Below are 22,777 nucleotides of genomic sequence, written 5' to 3'. Positions count from 1 at the left end.
GAAACGGCCAACTGCTTTCTTCTGGAAAATGTGAAGTCCAAGATGGACAAAGGGGGTGCTGTTGGGGCTGTGTTTCTGGACCTAAGGAAGGCTTTTGATACTGTTAACCATGAGATTCTCATCACAAAATTGTCCAAGTACAACTTTTCCCCTGATGCCTTGAGATGGATGAAATCATACCTTGAAGGCAGAACTCAGTGTGTCAGAGTGAGCAATGAGCTGTCGCCCACTCGTAGCTATGATGTGGGCGTGCCCCAAGGGTCAATACTGGGGCCCCTCCTGTTCAGCCTGTACATTAATGATCTGCCTTCTGTCTGTACTGGGTCTGAAGTTCAAATGTATGCAGATGATACAGTGATATATGTGCATGGAAAGAGCAAACAACAAGCTGCACAAGAACTCACTACTGTAATGGTCCAGGTTACAAAGTGGCTCAGTGACTCGTGTTTGCATCTCAATGTGAAAAAAACTGTTTGCATGTTCTTCACAAAGAGGGCAACAGATGCTACTGAGCCAGATGTCTATCTGTCAGGGGAGAAGCTCCAGGTGGTATCCGATTTTAAGTACCTTGGCATCATACTTGATTCCAACCTCTCTTTTAAAAAGCATGTGAAAAAGGTAATTCAAATAACCAAATTCAACCTAGCAAATTTCCGATTTATACGAAATTGTTTGACTACAGAGGTAGCAAAACTGTACTTCAATTCTATGATACTCCCCCACTTAACATACTGCTTGACTAGTTGGGCCCAAGCTTGCTGTACAACATTAAAACCTATTCAGTCTGTCTACAAACAGGCTCTCAAAGTGCTTGATAGGAAGCCCAATAGCCATCATCATTGTCACATCCTTAGAAAGCATGAGCTCTTGAGTTGGGAAAATCTTGTGCAATACACCGATGCATGTCTTGTATTCAAGATCCTTAATGGCCTGGCTCCCCCTCCACTCAATATTTTTGTTAAACAGAAAACCCAGACATATGGCAGCAGATCCACAAGGTCTGCCATGAGAGGTGACTGTATAGTTCCCCTAAGGAAAAGCACCTTTAGTAAATCTGCATTCTCTGTGAGAGCTTCCCATGTCTGGAATACACTGCCATCAGACACACATAACTGCACCACATATCACACTTTCACAAAATGCTTGAAGACCTGGCTAAAGGTCAATCAGATTTGTGAACATGGTCCCTAGCTGTGTGTTGCCGCTTTCCATGTTGTCTGTTGTCTGTAGCTTGTGAGGTGTGGAAACACTTTGTTGCTTTTATGAATTTTGTTTTGCTGCTTTTTGTTCTATGTTGCTCTGGCTGTATGCTATGTCTTGCTTGTCCTATGTTGCTATGTCTTGCTTGTTCTATGGTGCTATTGTCTATATTGTAATTGTTTTTAATAACCTGCCCAGGGACTGCGGTTGAAAATTAGCCGGCTGGCTAAAACCGGCACTTTTACTGAAACGTTGATTAATGTGCACTGTCCCTGTAAAAAAAAAAAAAAGAAATCATTTTTATTTCATAAAATAAAATGTCAAATATACATGATTTTTCTACCTGGATTCTTCCTCCACATTTGACGTTCCGTCTAAGTAAGACAAAGAAATATCCCAGAATCGGGAAAAAAATGTTCATTAATCGAACAATAGTTTTATCGGCAAGAGCTTAAAAACACATTTACCATCACCATCACCCTCCCCGGTCATTGGCGCAAAAAAGAAATGTAACATTATTGGTTAAACTCAAGTTAACTATCATAACAATGACATTAGCAAAGCTCCAGATAGTTCATTTAATCCAGATATGAAATGTATTAATTTGATAAACATGATTCTATATGAATCAGAGCCGTATATCCAGAGTAGTGTCCATGTTAAATGGCCTGACCTTGTTTAATGAACAGCCACCATATGCCCACTATCAGTGATGAGATCAGAAGAAAACAGACGCAGGACACGAGTGGGATTAAGTGACTCCAGGACACTGGAAAGCAAAACAGGCATGTAACTTGTTGTAATAAATCTCATTTCTATAGTAACAACGTACTGCAACCATGAACCATCAACAATGATTTTCTAATAACAAAACTAGATATGTATGTAGTGATTATATGATTTAAATATGTAAGTATTTAGAGAAACACCATACATTCTTACCATCAACCTGTAGAAATACTGCATTATTTCCATATAATCTTTTGTCTTTATCTGTGAGGGGTTTTGATTGCAGGTCAAGCACACAACTGTAGTTGCCTGTGTCATTCTTTAAAAAACTTTTAATCGTAAACTTTGCCTCCATGCTCTTTACGTCAAACACCTGGATCTGAACAACAGAGCCATACTTGCAGAGGTAAGAGTGAACTAAGTCACTGGTCTTTTTTGTTTGAAAACTGGGGTCTGAAATAGTACACTTAAAACCTCTTGCTTCTACTCGGGACGCTTGCGTCCCAACTAGAGCTCTGGAAATGCAAATGTGCTACGCTAAATGCTAATAGTATTAGTTAAAACTCAAAAGTTCATTAAAATACACATGCAGGGTATCGAATTAAAGATACACTCGTTGTGAATCCAGGCAACAAGTCAGATTTTTAAAATGCTTTTCAGCGAAAGCATGAGAAGCTATTATCTGATAGCATGTAACACCCCAAAAGACCCACAGGGGACGTAAACAAAATAATTAGCATTTCGGCGTTACACAAACCGCACAATAAAATAGAAAACATTCATTACCTTTCACCATCTTCTTTGTTGGCACTCCTAGATGTCCCATAAACACTATTTGGGTCTTTATTTCGATTAAATCGGTCCATATAAAGCCTAGATATCGTTATATGTAGACTGTGTGATAAACGAAAAAAACATCGTTTCAAAACGTAACGTCATTTTTTAAAATTCAAAAAATCGACGATAAACTTTCACAAAACACTTCGAAATACGTTTGTAATGCAACTTTAAGTATTAGTAAACGTTAATAAGCGATCAAATTCATCAGGAGGCGATGTAAAGATCATTAGCTGTCCGTCTGGAAAAATGTCCGACACCGTGTGGAAGCTGTAGGTACTGCAACCTCAGTCAATTAATTGTGGTTCACCTTTTTCAATTGGTTCAAGTAGCGCATGGATATATTTTTCCATTTTCAGTGATCAGTTTTTCCTGTGCTTTTCGATGTAAATGCCGTTCTGGTAAAGCCACAGCAGTGATTTAACCAGTTTTATAAACGTCTGAGTGTTTTCTATCCACACAGACTAAGCAAATGCATATACTATATTCCTGGCATGAGTAGCAGGGCGCTGAAATGTTGCGCGATTTTTAACAGAATGTTCAAAAAAGTAGAGGGTCTACTTAAGAGGTTAAACTCCACACCTTCTCCCTTTCTCACAGTTCTTGAGCCTGCAAGTTATATGTCTGCAGGGAGTATACGGTCTGTATGAGCAGGAAGAGAAAGGAATCATGTAAGGTGTAAAATATGTTTGCAGCCACCTTGAAATATACTTGTATCAAAAACATTGAAAAGGATAGTATATCCATATTTACTGAGTGTACAAAACATTAAGGACACCTGCTCTTTCCATGAAAGACTGGATAGGTGAATCTAGGTGAAAGCTATGATCCCTCATTGATGTCACTTGTTTAATCCACTTCAATCAGTGTAGATGAAAGGGAGGAGAGGTTAAAGAAGGATTTTAAGCCTTGTGACAATTCAGACATGGATTGTGTATGTGTGCCATTCAGAGGGTGAATGGGCAAGACAAAATATTTAAGAGCCTTTGAAAGGGCTATGGTTGTAGGTGCCAGGCACACCAGTTTGAGTGTGTCAAGAACTGTAACACTGCTGGGTTTTTCACGCTCAACAGTTTCCCATGTGTATCAAGAATGGTGCACCACCCAAAGGACATCCAGGGAACTTGACACAACTGTAGGAAGCATTGGAGTCAACATGGGCCAGCATCCCTGTGGAATGTTTCGACACCTTGTAGAGTCCATGCCCAGACGAATGGAAGCTATTCTGAGGGCAAAGGGGGGTGCAACTCAATATTAGGAAGGTGTTCCTAATGTTTTGTACACTCAGTGTGTGTCAAATAATGTCTAACAGCAATGACCTATCCAGACAGTAAAAATATCCTTACCCATCACCTGGATGGAAAGATAATTATCTCCTTTTCCCTGCACTTCAGAGAGTGGATACTGGGTTTTAGAGAACACACAGCTGTAATTGCCAGCCTGTTGGCCAGTAACACTTTTCATGGTGAAAAGGGTGTCTTCTTGTATAGTTCTCTTCTGATCCACTGCAACTCCGTTAATGCACAAGTAAACATATGCCACTATATCTTCCTTGCGCCCATGTGTACTACATTTTACCACTAGGTCACTTCCCTCCATTATCGTTCCTGTAGAAGTCCAATAGATCTTTGCTGGAAAAATCTTCTTGGCTAATATTTCAGAAAATAAAAAGTATTTGAGGCATAAAATATCTGCAATATGTAAATAATGTATGTGTAGAGTATCATATTGTAATTATCTAAACGAGAATTCAATCATCTTCAATAATGAATGGATTTTAACCTGCCTGTGTTTTGGACCATGGTCTCTCTTGACAAGGCACCTTAGAAGAGAAAATACATTCAAAAGATACAACATAGACCCATCTAAATAGCAAAATGTGAAATACATTTGAATTCAATTCAAACTAAATCAATATCAGGTTCATTTTCATAAATGTACTCACACAGGATGAGGATGAAAATGATCATTGTGTTCAAGTCCTGTTGAAACACTTGTTGGTTGACTCTTTCTACCTTGTGTCATGAGGTTGCCCTGTTGGTGAGGTTTATGACACCCATAAATACCTTTCCCCCATTTCTCTCTCCACTCTACAGATTGGACTCTTAGAAAGGCCTTTCTTAACATCGCGAGAGTGACAATACTTCTAGAAGTAGTGGGTGGAGGAGTCAGGCGCAACGCCACACACACGGCGCTAAAAGACCCAGTCCAAAACAACAGGACGAAACGGTTCGGGAAAAATAACATCCACAGAAATCACACACACCAAATAACAGAAAACAAGCCCGCACAAAAGCCGGCGGGCCTACCGGGTTTAAATAGCCCAAAACCAAAACCTAAACAACAAACAGGTGAAACTAATCAGACAACACTAAATGAAACAGAAAAGGGGATCAGTGGCAGCTAGTAGGCCGGCGACGACGACCGCCGAGCGCTGCCCGAACAGGAAGAGGCACCATCTTCAGCGGGATTCGTGACTGACAGTCTGGTAACACCAAAAGGGTTGGGAACGGAACCATATTTTGGTAATCCAACCAGTTGAAAATATCTGTTGGTATTTAAAGAATATGTCGGATCAGTTGTCGTCTGAGACATTATTACTAATGATAGGATGACATAAACTGTATCTTGGAAAGTCTACACATTCTAGTTAACAGATTCACATGGAATTGTTGTGCAATTTAAATGTTTAAATATGAAACTATTTGTGAAAAGCTTTAGCTTCTAAATAAAATAATTGTTTTCATAAGTGAACTATGCTCACTCAGTGGCCCCGCCCATGTGAACAGACATTGGTTGTGAATGACGTGAGGACTGCTGTCCATACATTTAAAAGGGCTAATATCAACTACAGAACTAAGCCAACCTCAGCGTGAGCTCTGGTTGCGAATGGTTGAATGACTACAACCTAACGAAATTAACATTGTGTTCCCGGGGACGTGAGGACTGATGTCCATACGTTTAGAAGGGCGAATTTCAACATGGAGGTGACGATTGGCATGCTGGAAGGATGAATTTCGACTATACCAGTCAGAATATAGCATGAGCTTATAGTATGGCAACTTGGTATGAACTTTGAACTCTTATTCACTAAAGAAGTGATACATCCTAGACGTCGAGTTAGCTGCAGCAGCTGTAAACGTGGACTAGGAAAGGATGGACAATCTCTTCAGAAAGACAGGGTACTACAACGTATCTGTTCTACCACACAGCGACGGTACTACAACGTATTTGTTCTACCACATGACATATTCTTCAAAGGACAAGGGAGATCTCTGCTGGGCAACCCAGCCTTCCATCTATGACCAATCAATCGAAGCGCAGCTCAGAGTAAATATTTCTTGCACTTTCCTTTTCCAAATGGGCAGTTATTTAGAATGAATAGCATAGCTTCATGAGGTCCGATAGAGGCCCATCCTTTTGTTCCTTAGTCTTCCTGCGCTTTCATTCGAAACCAACCCACTTTCTTTGTGTAACCAGCCGTCATATCGGTTCCGTCCACTAGGGACGTTTTCTTGTATGACATAATTAGTAATCAATGTATGCTCTATCCTGTATATATGTAATTCTGTGTGATTATTTAGTGAATAAATAATTAAACCAACATTTGTATTGGTGATTCAACTTGTTAGCCAGGGTTCGTGAAGATAACCAAGAATTTTACGATTTTCAGATGAGACTGAATAAGGTGACGATTAACAATTGACTGCTATTGATATAAAAGATTACCAGGTCTTTAAGAGTTTATTCGGAAGACAACAGCGCTATAGACATTATTCCGTGGTGCCCTGATTTCCTAGTTATTTACATGTGCATGATTTGTTTAATCAGGTAATATTAATTGCAGAGAAAATATTTTATAAAATAGCATGTCATATCACTTACTCCGGCATAGCAAAGACACAACACTTGTGTATGTGGTATGGACCTGAAACTAGATGGGGATCATTTTATCTGAGACAGCCTGAGAATAGTGAATACGAATGATGTCATTTCCTGTATTTGTAGGAATGTAGCAGCTACAGGATATTTTTGCACCATAGACCTGGAGGATGATATATATTATTTAACATTGACCATGCAAAAGATCAACAGGTGCATGGAATCAATGATCTCAACTTGCGCTCTTCTCAAGTTTCTCATGCTTTCTTCTCAAATGAAAGGATGCGGAATGATATCAAACGGACAAAAACAATGGGACAATTCTTAAGTGTGACCGACAGGGACAGAACGCGGGTCACCTGCATGTAATGCAACTCTTCAGGTCTCAGACAAGGTTACTCATCACACGAGTGTGGTCATGGAACCATCTCTGTTCATCTCTGTTCTATAAATGCCCCCCCCCCCCCAACAACCTTTAGTCATTAGAACTTTGTCTGTTACAGATCTCCCCCTCAGATAACTAGTTCACTTAAATGAGCCCTGAGTGAGCTTTAATTCAATCAATCAGATGGGGAAATGTTATCAGAAGTGATGGAGTACTACATACAGTATGTGACTGTGCTTCCTGGCTAACATCCAGTTAAGATTCACAGTGACAACCTGATTACAGTTTACTGACTACAACATACAGCCACAGAAACAACATCCAGAGATTCCATGTCCGCCCAAATGTAGGATTGAAACGCTCCCCAAAAATCCTCTTTCAAATCTATCACTCTATCATAGATACCACAGGCCATAGATATATACTGTATAACTCCTAACTGTGAATTTCCTCCTCTTGTACACCAAACTGTTTTTTGAATGATGGTACAACACAATAAGATATCTCAACCACATCCTCCTTATTAACAGAGAGTATAAGTAGTGTCAAGTTAAAGCAGGAGAAATGCTCTTTGGCATAGCGGTAGGATGGTGAGATGAAGACCGTAGCCCAGGCCCCAGACTAATGATGTATTTCATCACCAGGTCTCCATATTGATTGTGATCCAATAAAGCTGAAGGGGGCCCGGGGCAGAGAAGGGAGGCAGGCAGGGAGCTAGAGAGGCAGGGATGGGAGGCATGCTGGGAGGCAGGGAGGATGTAACAGGGTTATACCCAACCTCTATATGGCCTTGTTGCTACTGATAATCACATCTACATCCTGCCTGCCAGCTGGACCTCCAAACTCAATTTTCATATGGAGAGAAATATCGATTTGGGAATGCAATGAGTTACCTTTACAGGTAGGTTAGCATGTGTTCACTCCTCTTCAGAAGTCACTTCGTCCAATGACCATGGATCATGGCAGACGTTTCGGTTGAAAGAGCCTTTGGAGAGCTGTTTTCAAAGTTGTCCAAAATGGAGTGCTTCGCCAAACCAAATGAAAAACGCAAAATGAAGACACAAAATCTTGTGTCTTTGATTGCAGACATATGGTAGTGACCACTGGATCATATTGCGGTCACTTGTAGTAGCAGAGAATAACCACATGGTGTCACCCCTCACAGCACAATGAAAAGCATTTCGGGTTGCTTTCAGAGTTATTCCACATTTACCCACATGGTGTAATAAAGTTGCCCATCCTGCATCATAGGCATTTCATTTTCACCAGTTTGTGATTATTATATTGTGACACTGTGGTTCATTGAAATCTTAATGAGCATTAGAATCAGATTTGAATGATACTGTATAGCTAGCTGTACATAAGAACATACAGTAAGTTTATAGAAGACATGAATATTTCACAAATAAACAATGTCAAAATGACTGAGCGATGTTCAACATTTGAAAACATGATATGAATTCAATAAGCTGTGAAATTGACTTGAGATACTTGTGTACTCCTGGAAAGCCCTTTTAAGCAGTCATTGCTATGTACATGTTTGGGATCCTTTGGTCCAATAGATGTTCCTTTAGCCACGGTCCTTTTGTTGACGATAGTGTGTTTCTTTGTGCCAGTCATAATCAAGTGACACTATGATGAAGTAATTTACACAGAGCAAACATAAGGGAATGGGTAGGCAGCAGTACAGAGTTACACGTTGCCATGGTTTCAGAGTCTGGTCCTTAGCAACTAAGAGATCACTACTACACCACACTATAGCGATCAGAAACGTATCTACATACAGAGAAGTGACATGGAACAGCTGGCAGCAGCTTGCCTTCCTCCATAATCTGGTTCCCTTCCGTTCACAGTATTGGTTCGTCTCAGCTTCTTTGGTCCGCATCACTGGGTGATACACAACATGACTGTATATGTATGATTTAAAACACTCAGTCACTGTGCAATTGCTGTGTGTATGAGTGGGTCACATATCGAACAATAAGAGGGGCTGGATAAAGAGCCCAGCGGTCCCCAGGATACACACCAAGATGAACACCCACAGGAATATCCTGTCGATCACCATGGCAACATACTTCCAGTCGTCCTGGACCTGAAAGACAGTTGTCAGAGACACTAAATGGTAGATACAGTATAGACCTAGAATATTTTCTTAGCTATTGTGAATGATATACATGTGATACTTCTCGACTTACCTCCTTGGCTTCGTTCTGTATTCTCATGTTTTCGGCGATGTACTTGACACTTTCCATGGCCTCCCTGACCTCCGGTGAGAAGTGAGGGGACAGGGTCATCAGCCTGCCATCCAAAGACTCTGAGCTGGAGCAGGAGCTTCCACCGCCTCCACAGACCACCCCAATCCCAGCAGCCCCTCCTCCACTGTGGGTCCCGATGCTCCCCACCCCGCCACCCCCTCCTCCCGTCTCAGTGGGCAGCTTGGTGGACCTCTGGCGCCAGCAGCAGTTGCAGCGGCCCTCGCGACACAGGAAGCTGGAGCCCGCATTGACCGAGTCACCACCACCACCAAGGCTAAGGTTATTGAGGTTGGTGAGCTCCGTGCTGATGAAGAGGCGCTGTCGCTGGGCCAGGCTTGGGAGCACACTGGCAGCCACGGTGGAGACCAGGGCCTGGGGCTTCTGCTGCCCCTGCAGGGTTCCTGTGGTGTGGACCACACAGGGCCGCGAGGCTGGGGGCATCAGCTGCTGAACAACCCCCCCAGGCTCAGGCAGCCTCTCAGGGTCCCTCTCCGGCCGGGTCATGAACATGACCCTGGGTAGAAGCCCCAGGAAGACGCTGCGCACCCAGCACGGCATGGTGTGGGTCTTGGGCGTGCGGTAGTGCACGTTCAGCACGAACACAGTGATGACAATGGAGAGGGTGACGAAGATCATGGTGAAGAGGAGGTACTCCCCGATGAGGGGGATGACCAGAGACGTAGACGGGATGGTTTCGGTGATGACCAGGAGGAACACGGTGAGGGAGAGGAGGACGGAGATACAGAGGGTGATCTTCTCCCCACAGTCAGAAGGCAGGTAGAAGACCAGCACAGTGAGAAAGGAGATGAGCAGACAAGGGATGATCATGTTGATGGTGTAGAAGAGAGGCAGCCGTCTGATGTACAGGGAGTAGGTGATGTCTGTGTAGATCTCCTCACAGCAGTTGTACTTGATGTCGTGTTTGTAACCCGGGGCGTTGATGATCGTCCACTCGCCACTCTCCCAGAAGTCATGGAGGTTGATGGTGGAGCCAATCAGAACTAGGTCTATCTTGGCCTTGTCGTACGTCCAGGAGCCAAACTTCATGGTGCAGTTCTGGTAGTCGAAGGGGAAGTAGGTGACATCGATCTTGCAAGAGCTCTTGAAGATGGCCGGAGGGATCCAGGTCACATCCCCATTGTAGCGAAGCAGGGCCTTGGTCTTATCGTCCACCTGGAAATCTCCTACTGCACTGTGGCACAGAGAGAGAGGGAAGGTGAGGAGACAGAGAGAGAGAGATGGGGTGAGAGAGAGAGAGAGAGAGAGAGAGAGAGAGATGGGGTGAGAGAGAGAGAGAGAGAGAGAGAGAGAGAGAGAGAGAGAGAGAGAGAGAGAGAGAGAGAGAGAGAGAGAGAGAGAGAGAGGGACAGAGAGAGAGAGAGAGAGAGAGAGAGAGAGAGAGATGGGGTGAGAGAGAGAGAGAGGGAGAGGCAGACAGAGAGAGGGAAAGATAGATAGACAGAGAGACAACAGGGAAGGAGGAGGGTGGATGAGTCATTGAAGATTACTTGGTGGACCTCTGGCTGTAATATAAAGGATGTAATATAAACAATGGACTATTGTCCCTCAGCTAAATTAATCAGAAAGAAGCCCTGAGGCTCCATCATTTGATAACACTGTCTGATAGGCTTTACATGCACACCATTATAAATAATCTACAGTACTATATGAGGGCCTTACAGAAGAAATGAGTGTCATGTCCTGGTTTTGTATCATCTACTCAGTCATTTCAATGTCAAAGAAGAAATCCTTGAACTGAGTTATGCACGGTACATATTATTATTGCAATTTCATGTTTAACTCACTTATTGTACAGCACGATATCTGGCTTCCATATCCTGCTAGAAGGCACTCGAATGAACTCCACTCCTCCAAAGTTTTTGGGATCCCACCTCAGTTTGTAGTCATTCCAGATCTGAAGAGGTAGTAGGTTGTCTCATATCATTAGATAAAGCTTTTTTATAAAACCCACACACATTTCAAATGATACGTTCTATATTTTTGATCCATTGACAGTTAACGGATGGCCACGTTTTTTGAACCAAATATATATGCTTAACCCTCATTCATCTTATACATGACCATCTGTTTGTCAACATGCCTAGTATAAGGGGCCGTGTGTATATGGTAACACCCCAGTCACATGTCAATACAGCCGAGCCAATCACAAGAGGGTTGTGAAGAACCACTTACTGTAATCGAAAAATGTGGCCATCCGTTAATTGAATGGTGGAGGTCATGGGTCAAGTCTCAGGGGAGACACAACCTCTGTGTTGTAGGACTGTGTCACTTATATGTCACTCCGTCTTAGGTCATGAGAAAGACATAACTCTTTCATCTAATGAACCATTCAATTAACGGATGGCCACGTTTTTTCGATGACAGTTTTTCTCAATTGCTAAAACACCATTTCTGAAACCTTGCTCCATTTCCTGAAAACATTCAACACAAAACCTCATCTTCAAGCACTATTTACATAACCTCTGACTCCTCTTGCAAAATGAAACATTCACCTCAAAACAGTTTTACCTGTGTTCAAAATCAAACACGGCTCTCAAATCATAGACAAAGTGATCAAAATGATATACACTCTCAAGTAGTCAGTAAACAATACACCGAAAAATATAAAAACACATTGTTCAAAACATACAATTCTCAGGGAGAAGTACATTTTTAATCTAAAAAAATATTCATATTTTTCCATCATTGTCTTTTGATGAACGAAAACATGTTCTATCATAGTCGCTCAAAATGGATCAGAAATTACTACTCTGCTTTGCTCTTTGCAATTTCGTTTTATGTTCTTCCTCCTCCTTGTACCCCTTTGTCTGTGATACTCTAATTCCTGTTCTTTCTTGATATGAACCTGCAACCAGTCAAAATCGATTGAGCAGTCAGTACTGTTAATAAATGGAAAGCACAATGTTCAGGGCCATACAATTTGTCCATTGTACAGTATACAGCCTACAATGCACTGTACTACAGTGTCCATTGTCAGACTTTCTCCTTCCCACCTTCAACAACCTGTTTGCTCTCTGAACTGGCTTATATTGGTTGTGTTGCATCATTCGAAACAGGTTAAATCAATTTTGGGTGGTTGTGTTCAATCAATGACATATGTTCTCTATTTGTATTTGATTGTTGCCACTTGTGTTTACCAGTATGGATGACATGTGCATTAGAGTGCAGAAAGTGATTTGAGAATGAGAATGTGTTTAGAGTTTTGCTGAAAAGTCTAAGTGAGATCTGCAAATTGTGTTTTACCATGTGAAATGGTTTAAGGTATTGACAACAGACTGCATAATTAGCTAAATGAGTCCAGGCAACTGATAACTTTGTTCAGCCAATGGGTTATAGTGTTTTAGCAATTGAGAAAAACTGTAAGTGGTTCTTCACAACCCTCTTGTGATTGGCTCAACTGTATTGACATATGACTGGGTTGTTACCATATACACACGGTCCCTTATACTAGGTATGTTGACAAACAGATGGTCATGTATAAGAAGAATGAGGGTTAAGCACAGATGTGGATATTTGGTTCAGATTTTTATAGATCTGGATACCAGATCCGTTTAATTTCCCTCAGAATGAGCTCATCTCAGCGTGTATCACGACAATATCAGCAGCACCAGGTGGGGTCAACCATGTGACAAAACCAGCAAGCCATGCAACAGTACAGTCCCTTGTATTCTCTGTAGCCCTACACCATGTGATCATATACTGTGCCTTATCTCTGGATAGAAATGTAACCCAGTCATGGCATATTATCTCTGGATAGAAACGTAACCCAGTCATGGCATATTATCTCTGTATATCATCTCTGCATATCATCTCTGCATATCATCTCTGCATATCATCTCTGGATAGAAATGTAACCCAGGCATGGCATATCATCTCTGCATATCATCTCTGGATAGAAATGTAACCCAGTCATAGCAGGGTAAATCTATGGCTCATAAATCTGTGTCAGAAGGTTAATATCCGGAGTGTTAAAAGCATTTTCCTGATGAATAATGTAAGATATCATTATGGCCTCCAGGAATCATGTATGATAGTTTTTATTTAACCAGGCAAGCCAGTTAAGAACAAATTATTATTTACAATGACGGCCTACCTCGGCCAAACCCTAACCCGGATGACACTAGGCCAATTGTGTGCCACCCTATGGGACTCCCAAACACAGCCGGTTGTGATACAGCCTGTGATTGAACCAGGGTCTGTAGTAACACCTCTAGCACTGGGATGCAGTGCCTTAGACCGCTGCACCACTCAGGAGCCCAGTAGATAGGTAGATGTAGTGGAGTGATTTGTTTAAACAGTAATTCATATACACATACCGTAGGAGATGGATGAAGATTGTACTTACATGTCTCAGCCACAGGTTTGTTTCCATAATCTGGTTAACTTCATCCTAAGAAACAGAAAAGAAGAATTTACTCTCAGAAGGACAAGTTGACCAGAGGCTAAACGAGGGGGTTCATGAACTGTAGGAATATTAGTTAGAAAGGGGGCACGCTGTCAGGAGCAATCATCTTCCATACAGGATGACAGGGTGAACAGAGCGTTCTGTCCTGGGTCTAACCCTGGTTGGAGTTACACAGGGAGGGGACACTACACTGAGAGGAACACCTGGGTCCTCCAGCCCACTATATGACAGCTTCAGCCTCTAGGCCCTTGTCTGCAGGCTGTCACTCACGATGTGCTAGTTAGGGCCTGACACTGTCTCAGCTCAGGTGGAAGGGAAGAGGGGAGTATGGAAAAATAAAGAAATAGAGAAAGAAGGAGAGAGAGGGAGCTTCTCAATTTGTCAAAAGTCTGTCCTTTCCTCGACGACTCTGTCCTCCTCGACTCCTCTGTCCTCCTCTCCTCCATGACTCAGAAACCGATAAATGGTTGAGTGGTCGAGGAGAGTGTCAATTCGTTAGTAGGCGAACAGAGAAGTGTCCTCCACTCCTCGATATCCTCCTCTCACCGAGGATACTCATAAGTATCCTTTTGGTGGCTAGAGTGGAAGTGTTTTAGAATCTGTGACACACCCTTTGAATCGGCTGTTGTTTTTTACAAGGAGAAAAGTATGGACACATTTAAAAATGATACGCTACTTAAATTCTTATCTATAAAATGTTTTCTACAGCCAGCTTAATTCGTTTTTGGCACTTATTTGTGGATTCCACCCCTGTAAAAATAATTTTCCTGAGTGGAGAAGGAGAGTCTAATTTCATACAAGCAACCAAGTTTCATACAACCAAGCTTCCTCTCCTCACCTCCGCTCCTCAATTACCTTTGTGGACGGAGGATAGGAGGCGAACAAAAAACAATTTAGATTTTCCCAGACAGACAGACAGACAGCGACAGACAGACAAACCAAAAGACCAACAGACAGACAGAACCCAGCTCATCACATTAACCATTCATGTGTCCTGATGAGCTCCCAGGAGACACGCCAGGTGTTGGCTCTAAAATGAGGAAGACTGCTGCAGGTCGATACAGTACAGGTGGTTCTGGGGTTGCAGAACTAGGCCAGCCCTGTATGTCCCTCCAGGCAGACTGAGGAAGCATTATTTAAATGAGAGATTATGTCTGAGCCACCTGGAAGAATGGGCGTTTTAAATAAGATAATAGTCCAGCTATAAGCAGGCTGAAGTATCCCAGTTGTAGAGGGGTTGGAAGAGTGTGAGGCGTGGGGAGGAAATAATGGTAATCCATCAAAACAGGAAGCTCTTCTGTGCTGTTAAATGGGCTGAGGTCAGGGAAATATGAGAAATAATCTCTGTGTCATGTTCAGAAAAGAGAGGTTCTGGATTGGAGCCCAGTTCCTCCAAAAGAAAGCTAAGGATATTTACTGAAATGGAATAGACTCGTGGTGGCCGTGTTTTATTCAACATTTAACAAGAACCTGCTCAAAATGTGGAACCATAATAAACACTGATCATGACAAGACATGGATAAGTGGTCCTTAACTGAATGTACCTAGCTTCTATCTGTTACACTAATCACACAGGTTATTCCACTGCTAATTATATAAGGCCTGATGTAGCACAAAGTGGCCCAAATGTGTTGTTCATCTATGTTATAAAGTATACACAGGGAGTAAGTTCCTGAGGGATTTTATGTGGCAATACCCAGCACATTAAGATCCCTGTTATATAAGGGGTCCGACAGTATTGTGGTATAATAATACATCTGTTCATTTGTGAGTGACGCCCTTCTTCCCTCCCCTTTTAAGTGTAATTAAAGTCATCCACTCTGGGACAGTTTGAGGCTGGCGAAACAGCTGCCGCTCTCCTCGTCGAATCTCCTCACAGCGAGCCCCCCGCCAAAACCAGGCATTACAACCAAGGGCACTCATGCGAAGTGGCAGTGATTGAGCGAAAGGGGCTCAGAGATGGGAGGAGTGAGGGAATCAGAGAGCTGACATTTCCCATCTTCTCTTGACCAATCAGACACCCACTCAGCCGTTCAATCTGACAGGCTCTGTTGGGTCCAGGCTCAGGCTGATATCCCCCACTAGCCCCAGAGAGTCTCATTTACAGCAGGGCACATCTCAGGTGTCCTGGATAGAACCCGGAACATGCCACTCTTCACTTTGGTGTGTCATATGAGACCATACACATATAGTTGAGTTGAGACCCATCCATCCACCCACACACAGCTGCTCTCAACATTGGCTTTCATCACCCAGAATCAATGCATATTCATTTAAGAGAATGCACAGAGGCTCTGTGCTCAATACGTTATTTATGGAATGATTTGTTTCTCCCTGTCAGAGCCTGGCCTCTCAAAGTCTGTACGGTGTGATATACGCTCCACTGTCCGAGAGTGGAACTCTCAAACACCAGGGAGACATACAGAGGCACTGAGGACGCAGTCGCCATCCCCCTCTCTCTCTCTCTCTCTCTCTCGCTCTCTCTCTCTCTCTCTCTCTCTCTGTCTCTCTCTCTCTCTCTCTCTCTCTCTCTCTCTCTCTCTCTCTCTCTCTTTCTCTCTCTCTCTCTCAATTCAATTCAATTCAATTCAAGGGCTTTATTGGCATGGGAAACATGTGTTAACATTGCCAAAGCAAGTGAGGTAGACAACATACAAAGTGAATATATAAGGTGAAAAACAACAAAAATGAACAGTAAACATTACACATACAGAAGTTTCAAAACAGTAAAGACATTACAAATGTCATATTATATATATATATATATATATATATATATATACAATGTACAAATAGTTAAAGGACACAAGATAAAATAAATAAGCATAAATATGGGTTGTATTTACAATGGTGTTTGTTCTTCACTGGTTGCCCTTTTCTCGTGGCAACAGGTCACAAATCTTGCTGCTGTGATGGCACACTGTGGAATTTCACCCAGTAGATATGGGAGTTTTTCAAAATTGGATTTGTTTTCGAATTCTTTGTGGATCTGTGTGATCTGGGGGAAATATGTATCTCTAATATGGTCATACATTGGGCAGGAGGTTAGGAAGTGCAGCTCAGTTTCCACCTCATTTTGTGGGCAGTGAGCAGCCTGTGAGCAGCCTCTTGAGAGCCATGTCTGCCTACGGCGGCCTACGGCGGCCTTTCTCAATAGCAAGGCTATGCTCACTGAGTCTGTACATAGTCAAAGCTTTCCTTAATTTTGGGTCAGTCACAGTGGTCAGGTATTCTGCCGCTGTGTACTCTCTGTTTAGGGCCAAATAGCATTCTAGTTTGCTCTGTTTTTTTGTTAATTCTTTCCAATGTGTTAAGTAATTATCTTTTTGTTTTCTCATGATTTGGTTGGGTCTAATTGTGCTGTTGTCCTGGGGCTCTGTAGGGTGTGTTTGTGTTTGTGAACAGAGCCCCAGGACCAGCTTGCTTAGGGGACTCTTCTCCAGGTTCATCTCTCTGTAGGTGATGGCTTTGTTATGGAAGGTTTGTGAATCGCTTCCTTTTAGGTGGTTGTAGAATTTAATGGCTCTTTTCTGGATTTTGATAATTAGTGGGTATCGGCCTAATTCTGCTCTCTCTCTCTCACACACACACACACGGACACACACATTCTCTCTCTCTCTCTCTCTGTCTCTCTCTGTCTCTCTCTCTCTCTCTCTCTCTCTCTCTCACACACACACACGGACACACACATTCTCTCTCTCTCTCTCTCTCTCTCTCTCTCTCTCTCTCTCTCTCTCTCTCTCTCTCTCTCTCTCACACACACACACACACGGACACACATTCTCTCTCTCTCTCTCTCTCTCTCTCTCTCTCTCTCTCTCTCTCTCTCTCTCTCTCTCTCTCTCTCTCTCTCTCTCACACACACACACATGCTCACACATGCTCACACACACACTCACCACTTTGACCAGCTGGGACATGGACACCTCAAACTGCACGATAACTGGGTCAGACACATTCTCCACTGGGCGGATGTACTGATTGTAGCTGGAGAATATCACTGAGAACAACCTGTGTTCTGCCTCAGAGCAGGAGCCTCCTGAATAAGAGAGGTGGGGAGGGAGGGTTAGACACAGACAACATCAGTTAAACTTCAAGGTAAAAAGCACCTGTTGTAGCCTATGGGGATGGAGTGGACAAGTCCATCTTTCAGTATTCTTGTTGTAGAGTAGACTGATCCTGAGTGACTAAATCTTTTGGACTTATTTGGTGTTCTCCTTAGCCAATGACACTCCCTCAATTGTCCCTATTTTCTAACTATATACTATATATTCGTCCCTGAGTCAATTCAACAGGTAGGTTAGTTTATTCGTTTCAGTTAGACTGTTTTTTCCCGCTTAGATTTTCAAGCAGGGAGATTGGCATTATTTTCTTTGAAGTTCAGATGTCATACAGTAGCCTAATACAATTGACTCAGACAGTAGGCTACCTTGGAATCAAAGAAATCACACATTTGAGTGCCCGAAGAATGACATCAAAGGTCAGCAACATGCTTTGCTTTTCAATAAACGAAATAATTGTACAACCATTTATTAACGGTTCATATACAATGAATGGCACGTACCGTTTAAAATAAAAAAATAGGTGCGACAAATATCTGGGAATGGTTTATAACATTGCCGTCTTTGCTGAAAGTATTAGGCTATAGCCCATAAAGAACGAAACATCAGTTCTCCAGATTTTGAGGTTCACTAAAAGCATGAGGAAACCACACAAATTAGATATTTATACTTCTTAATGACGTCCACGAGAAACATGTAAAAAAAAACAATTTAAAAAAACAATAAGCCAATAACTAAAATATAAAATGTTATTTATATTAATTGTGGGCTTTCTAGGCGTTCCAAGTGTAGGATATCCATGCAAGAATATTCCGTTTTATCATTGTCATTATTGGCCAGCATTATGTTCGGTATCTGATATTACTTGAATTGAATACAGTATGATATTAATTGAATACAGAATTAAAGCAACAAGTACATGGCTCATATCAAGTTAAACTGTACGCTACTCACCCGACAAAATTGAAAAAAATAAGAAAAAATGGGCGTTCATTGTTAATTAAGGATTGCAGAAAATGAATCCTCAATCTATCAGGACACGGAGGCAAAAGAAGAGAGAAAGTGGGAGCAATGATAGCGCGCGGTGCCGACAAGCTGCTACAGACGCTGGGAGGCAAACTGCGCGCGGGTTGAGGGACGGTTGCAGGAAACAGGGTAGTCAATCATAACGTCGCGGCTTTAACCCCCACAGCCGGGTAGTTTCAGGAATTGGAGTCACCTCGCACCACACTGCTGTCACAGTAGACGTTTGTATATAATGTATGTACCACTAATAACGAACGTCATGTATTTGATTTCTGGCCTAGGCCTATAGAATGCAGTCTATCATCTCAACAGAATTGATAACTCATCGTTCAATTCTATTTGGGTGGGGCTAGGAGACTATATGAATGGGGCTAGGAGACTATATAAATGGGGCTAGGCGACTATATGGATGGGGCTAGGAGACTATATGAATGGGGCTAGGCGACTATATGGACGGGGCTAGGAGACTATATGGATGGGGCTAGGAGACTATATGGATGGGGCTAGGAGACTATATGGATGGGGCTAGGAGACTACATGGATGGGGCTAGGAGACTATATGAATGGGGCTAGGAGACGATATGGATGGGGCTAGGAGACTATATGGATGGGGCTAGGAGACTATATGGATGAGGCTAGGAGACTATATGGATGGGGCTAGGTGACTATATGGATGGGGCTAGGAGACTATATGGATGGGGCTAGAGTCTACATGGATGGGGCTAGGTGACTATATGGATGGGGCTAGGAGACTATATGGATGGGGCTAGGAGACTATATGGATGGGGCTAGGAGACTACATGGATGGGGCTAGGAGACTATATGGATGGGGCTAGGAGACTATGTGGATGGGGCTAGGAGACTATATGGATGGGGCTAGGAGACTATATGGATGGGGCTAGGAGACGATATGGATGGGGCTAGGAGACTACATGGATGGGGCTAGGAGACTATATGGATGGGGCTAGGAGACTATATGGATGGGGCTAGGAGACTATATGGATGGGGCTAGGAGACTACATGGATGGGGCTAGGCGACTACATGGATGGGGCTAGGAGACTATATGGATGGGGCTAGGAGACTACATGGATGGGGCTAGGAGACTATATGGATGGGGCTAGGAGACTACATGGATGGGGCTAGGAGACTACATGGATGGGGCTAGGAGACTATATGGATGGGGCTAGGAGACTATATGGATGGGGCTAGGAGACTACATGGATGGGGCTAGGAGACTATATCGATGGGGCTAGGAGACTATATGGATGGGGCTAGGAGACTATATGGATGGGGCTAGGAGACTACATGGATGGGGCTAGGAGACTATATGGATGGGGCTAGGAAACTATATGGATGGGGCTAGGCGACTACATGGATGGGGCTAGGTGACTATATGGATGGGGCTAGGAGACTATGTGGATGGGGCTAGGAGACTATATGGATGGGGCTAGGAAACTATTTGGATGGGGCTAGGAGACTATATGGATGGGGCTAGGAGACTATATGGATGGGGCTAGGAGACTATATGGATGGGGCTAGGAGAATACATGGATGGGGCTAGGCGACTACATGGATGGGGCTAGGAGACTATATGGATGGGGCTAGGAGACTACATGGATGGGGCTAGGAGACTATATGGATGGGGCTAGGAGACTACATGGATGGGGCTAGGAGACTACATGGATGGGGCTAGGAGACTATATGGATGGGGCTAGGAGACTATATGGATGGGGCTAGGAGACTATATGGATGGGGCTAGGAGACTATATGGATGGGGCTAGGAGACTACATGGATGGGGCTAGGAGACTATATGGATGGGGCTAGGAAACTATATGGATGGGGCTAGGAGACTACATGGATGGGGCTAGGTGACTATGTGGATGGGGCTAGGAGACTATGTGGATGGGGCTAGGAGACTATATGGATGGGGCTAGAATACTATATGGATGGGGCTAGGAGACTATATGGATGGGGCTAGGTGACTATATGGATGGGGCTAGGAGACTATATGGATGGGAGACTACATGGAGCTAGGAGACTATATGGATGGGGCTAGGAGACTATATGGATGGGGCTAGGTGACTATATGGATGGGGAAACTATGGATGGGGCTACTATATGGATGGGGCTAGGAGACTACATGGATGGGGCTAGGAGACTATATGGATGGGGCTAGGAGACTACATGGATGGGGCTAGGAGACTATATGGATGGGGCTAGGAGACTACATGGATGGGGCTAGGAGACTATATGGATTGGGCTAGGAGACTACATGGATGGGGCTGGGGCTATGGATGGGGCTAGGAGACTATATGGATGGGGCTAGGTGACTATATGGATGGGGCTAGGAGACTACATGGATGGGGCTAGGAGACTATATGGATGGGGCTAGGAGACTATATGGATGGGGCTAGGAGACTATATGGATGGGGCTAGGTGACTATATGGATGGGGCTAGGAGACTATATGGATGGGGCTAGGAGACTATATGGATGGGGCTAGGAGACTATGGATGGGGGGAGACTACATGGATGGGGCTAGGAGACTATATGGATGGGGCTAGGGACTACATGGATGGGGCTAGGAGACTATATGGATGGGGCTAGGAGACTACATGGATGGGGCTAGGAGACTATATGGATGGGGCTAGGTGACTATATGGATGGGGCTAGGAGACTATATGGATGGGGCTAGGAGACTATATGGATGGGGCTAGGAGACTATATGGATGGGGCTAGGAGACTATATGGATGGGGCTAGGAGACTATATGGATGGGGCTAGGAGACTACATGGATGGGGCTAGGAGACTATATGGATGGGGCTAGGAGACTACATGGATGGGGCTAGGAGACTATGTGGATGGGGCTAGGAGACTACATGGATGGGGCTAGGAGACTATATGGATGGGGCTAGGAGACTATATGGATGGGGCTAGGTGACTATATGGATGGGGCTAGGAGACTACATGGATGGGGAGGTGATACATGGATGGGGCTAGGAGACTATATGGATGGGGCTAGGTGACTATATGGATGGGGCTAGGAGACATGGATGGGGCTGTGACTATATGGATGGGGCTAGGAGACTACATGGATGGGGCTAGGAGACTATATGGATGGGGCTAGGAGACTATATGGATGGGGCTAGGAGACTATATGGATGGGGCTAGGTGACTATATGGATGGGGCTAGGAGACTATATGGATGGGGCTAGGAGACTATATGGATGGGGCTAGGAGACTATATGGATGGGGCTAGGAGACTACATGGATGGGGCTAGGAGACTATATGGATGGGGCTAGGGACTACATGGATGGGGCTAGGAGACTATATGGATGGGGCTAGGAGACTACATGGATGGGGCTAGGAGACTATATGGATGGGGCTAGGTGACTATATGGATGGGGCTAGGAGACTATATGGATGGGGCTAGGAGACTACATGGATGGGGCTAGGTGACTATATGGATGGGGCTAGGAGACTATATGGATGGGGCTAGGAGACTATATGGATGGGGCTAGGAGACTACATGGATGGGGCTAGGAGACTATATGGATGGGGCTAGGAGACTATGTGGATGGGGCTAGAGACTATATGGATGGGGCTAGGAGACTATATGGATGGGGCTAGGATGGATGGGGGCTAGGAGACTACATGGATGGGGCTAGGAGACTATATGGATGGGGCTAGGAGACTATATGGATGGGGCTAGGAGACTATATGGATGGGGCTAGGAGACTACATGGATGGGGAGGCGACTACATGGATGGGGCTAGGAGACTATATGGATGGGGCTAGGAGACTACATGGATGGGGCTAGGAGACTATATGGATGGGGCTAGGAGACTACATGGATGGGGCTAGGGAGACTACATGGATGGGGCTAGGAGACTATATGGATGGGGCTAGGAGACTATATGGATGGGGCTAGGAGACTACATGGATGGGGCTAGGAGACTATATGGATGGGGCTA

General features: G+C 43.8%; 1 protein-coding gene across 1 annotated transcript; it reads right to left on the bottom strand.

Annotated features, from left to right (window-relative positions):
* Positions 1–7,935: 7,935 nt before the first annotated feature.
* LOC115112812 (neuronal acetylcholine receptor subunit alpha-3-like) lies at positions 7,936–17,757 on the bottom strand. The gene is made up of 5 exons (XM_029639811.2): positions 17,614–17,757; positions 13,655–13,699; positions 11,094–11,203; positions 9,229–10,480; positions 7,936–9,125 (listed from the first exon to the last, which is right to left on the bottom strand). The coding sequence occupies exons 1-5, from the start codon at positions 17,632–17,634 to the stop codon at positions 9,000–9,002; spliced, it is 1,554 nt and encodes a 517-aa protein (XP_029495671.2). The 5' UTR covers positions 17,635–17,757; the 3' UTR covers positions 7,936–8,999.
* Between the last annotated feature and the right edge of the window lie 5,020 nt (positions 17,758–22,777).

The sequence above is a fragment of the Oncorhynchus nerka genome, linkage group LG28 (genome assembly GCF_034236695.1).
Source record: "Oncorhynchus nerka isolate Pitt River linkage group LG28, Oner_Uvic_2.0, whole genome shotgun sequence".
NCBI classification, from domain to species: Eukaryota; Metazoa; Chordata; class Actinopteri; order Salmoniformes; family Salmonidae; genus Oncorhynchus; species Oncorhynchus nerka.
Note: the sequence above shows the minus strand (reverse complement) of the source record. Positions and strands in the feature narration are given on the sequence as shown.

Bases quoted from the DNA above. Each gene is read 5' to 3' on its own strand.
- LOC115112812 (XM_029639811.2), bottom strand. From the start codon at position 17,634: ATGTCCCAGCTGGTCAAAGTG. The intron at 11,204-13,654 runs GTAAGTACAATC...CTACCTCTTCAG, and splicing joins CAAACCTGTGGCTGAGACAT to ATCTGGAATGACTACAAACT. The intron at 10,481-11,093 runs GTGAGTTAAACA...TCTGTGCCACAG, and splicing joins GATATCGTGCTGTACAATAA to TGCAGTAGGAGATTTCCAGG.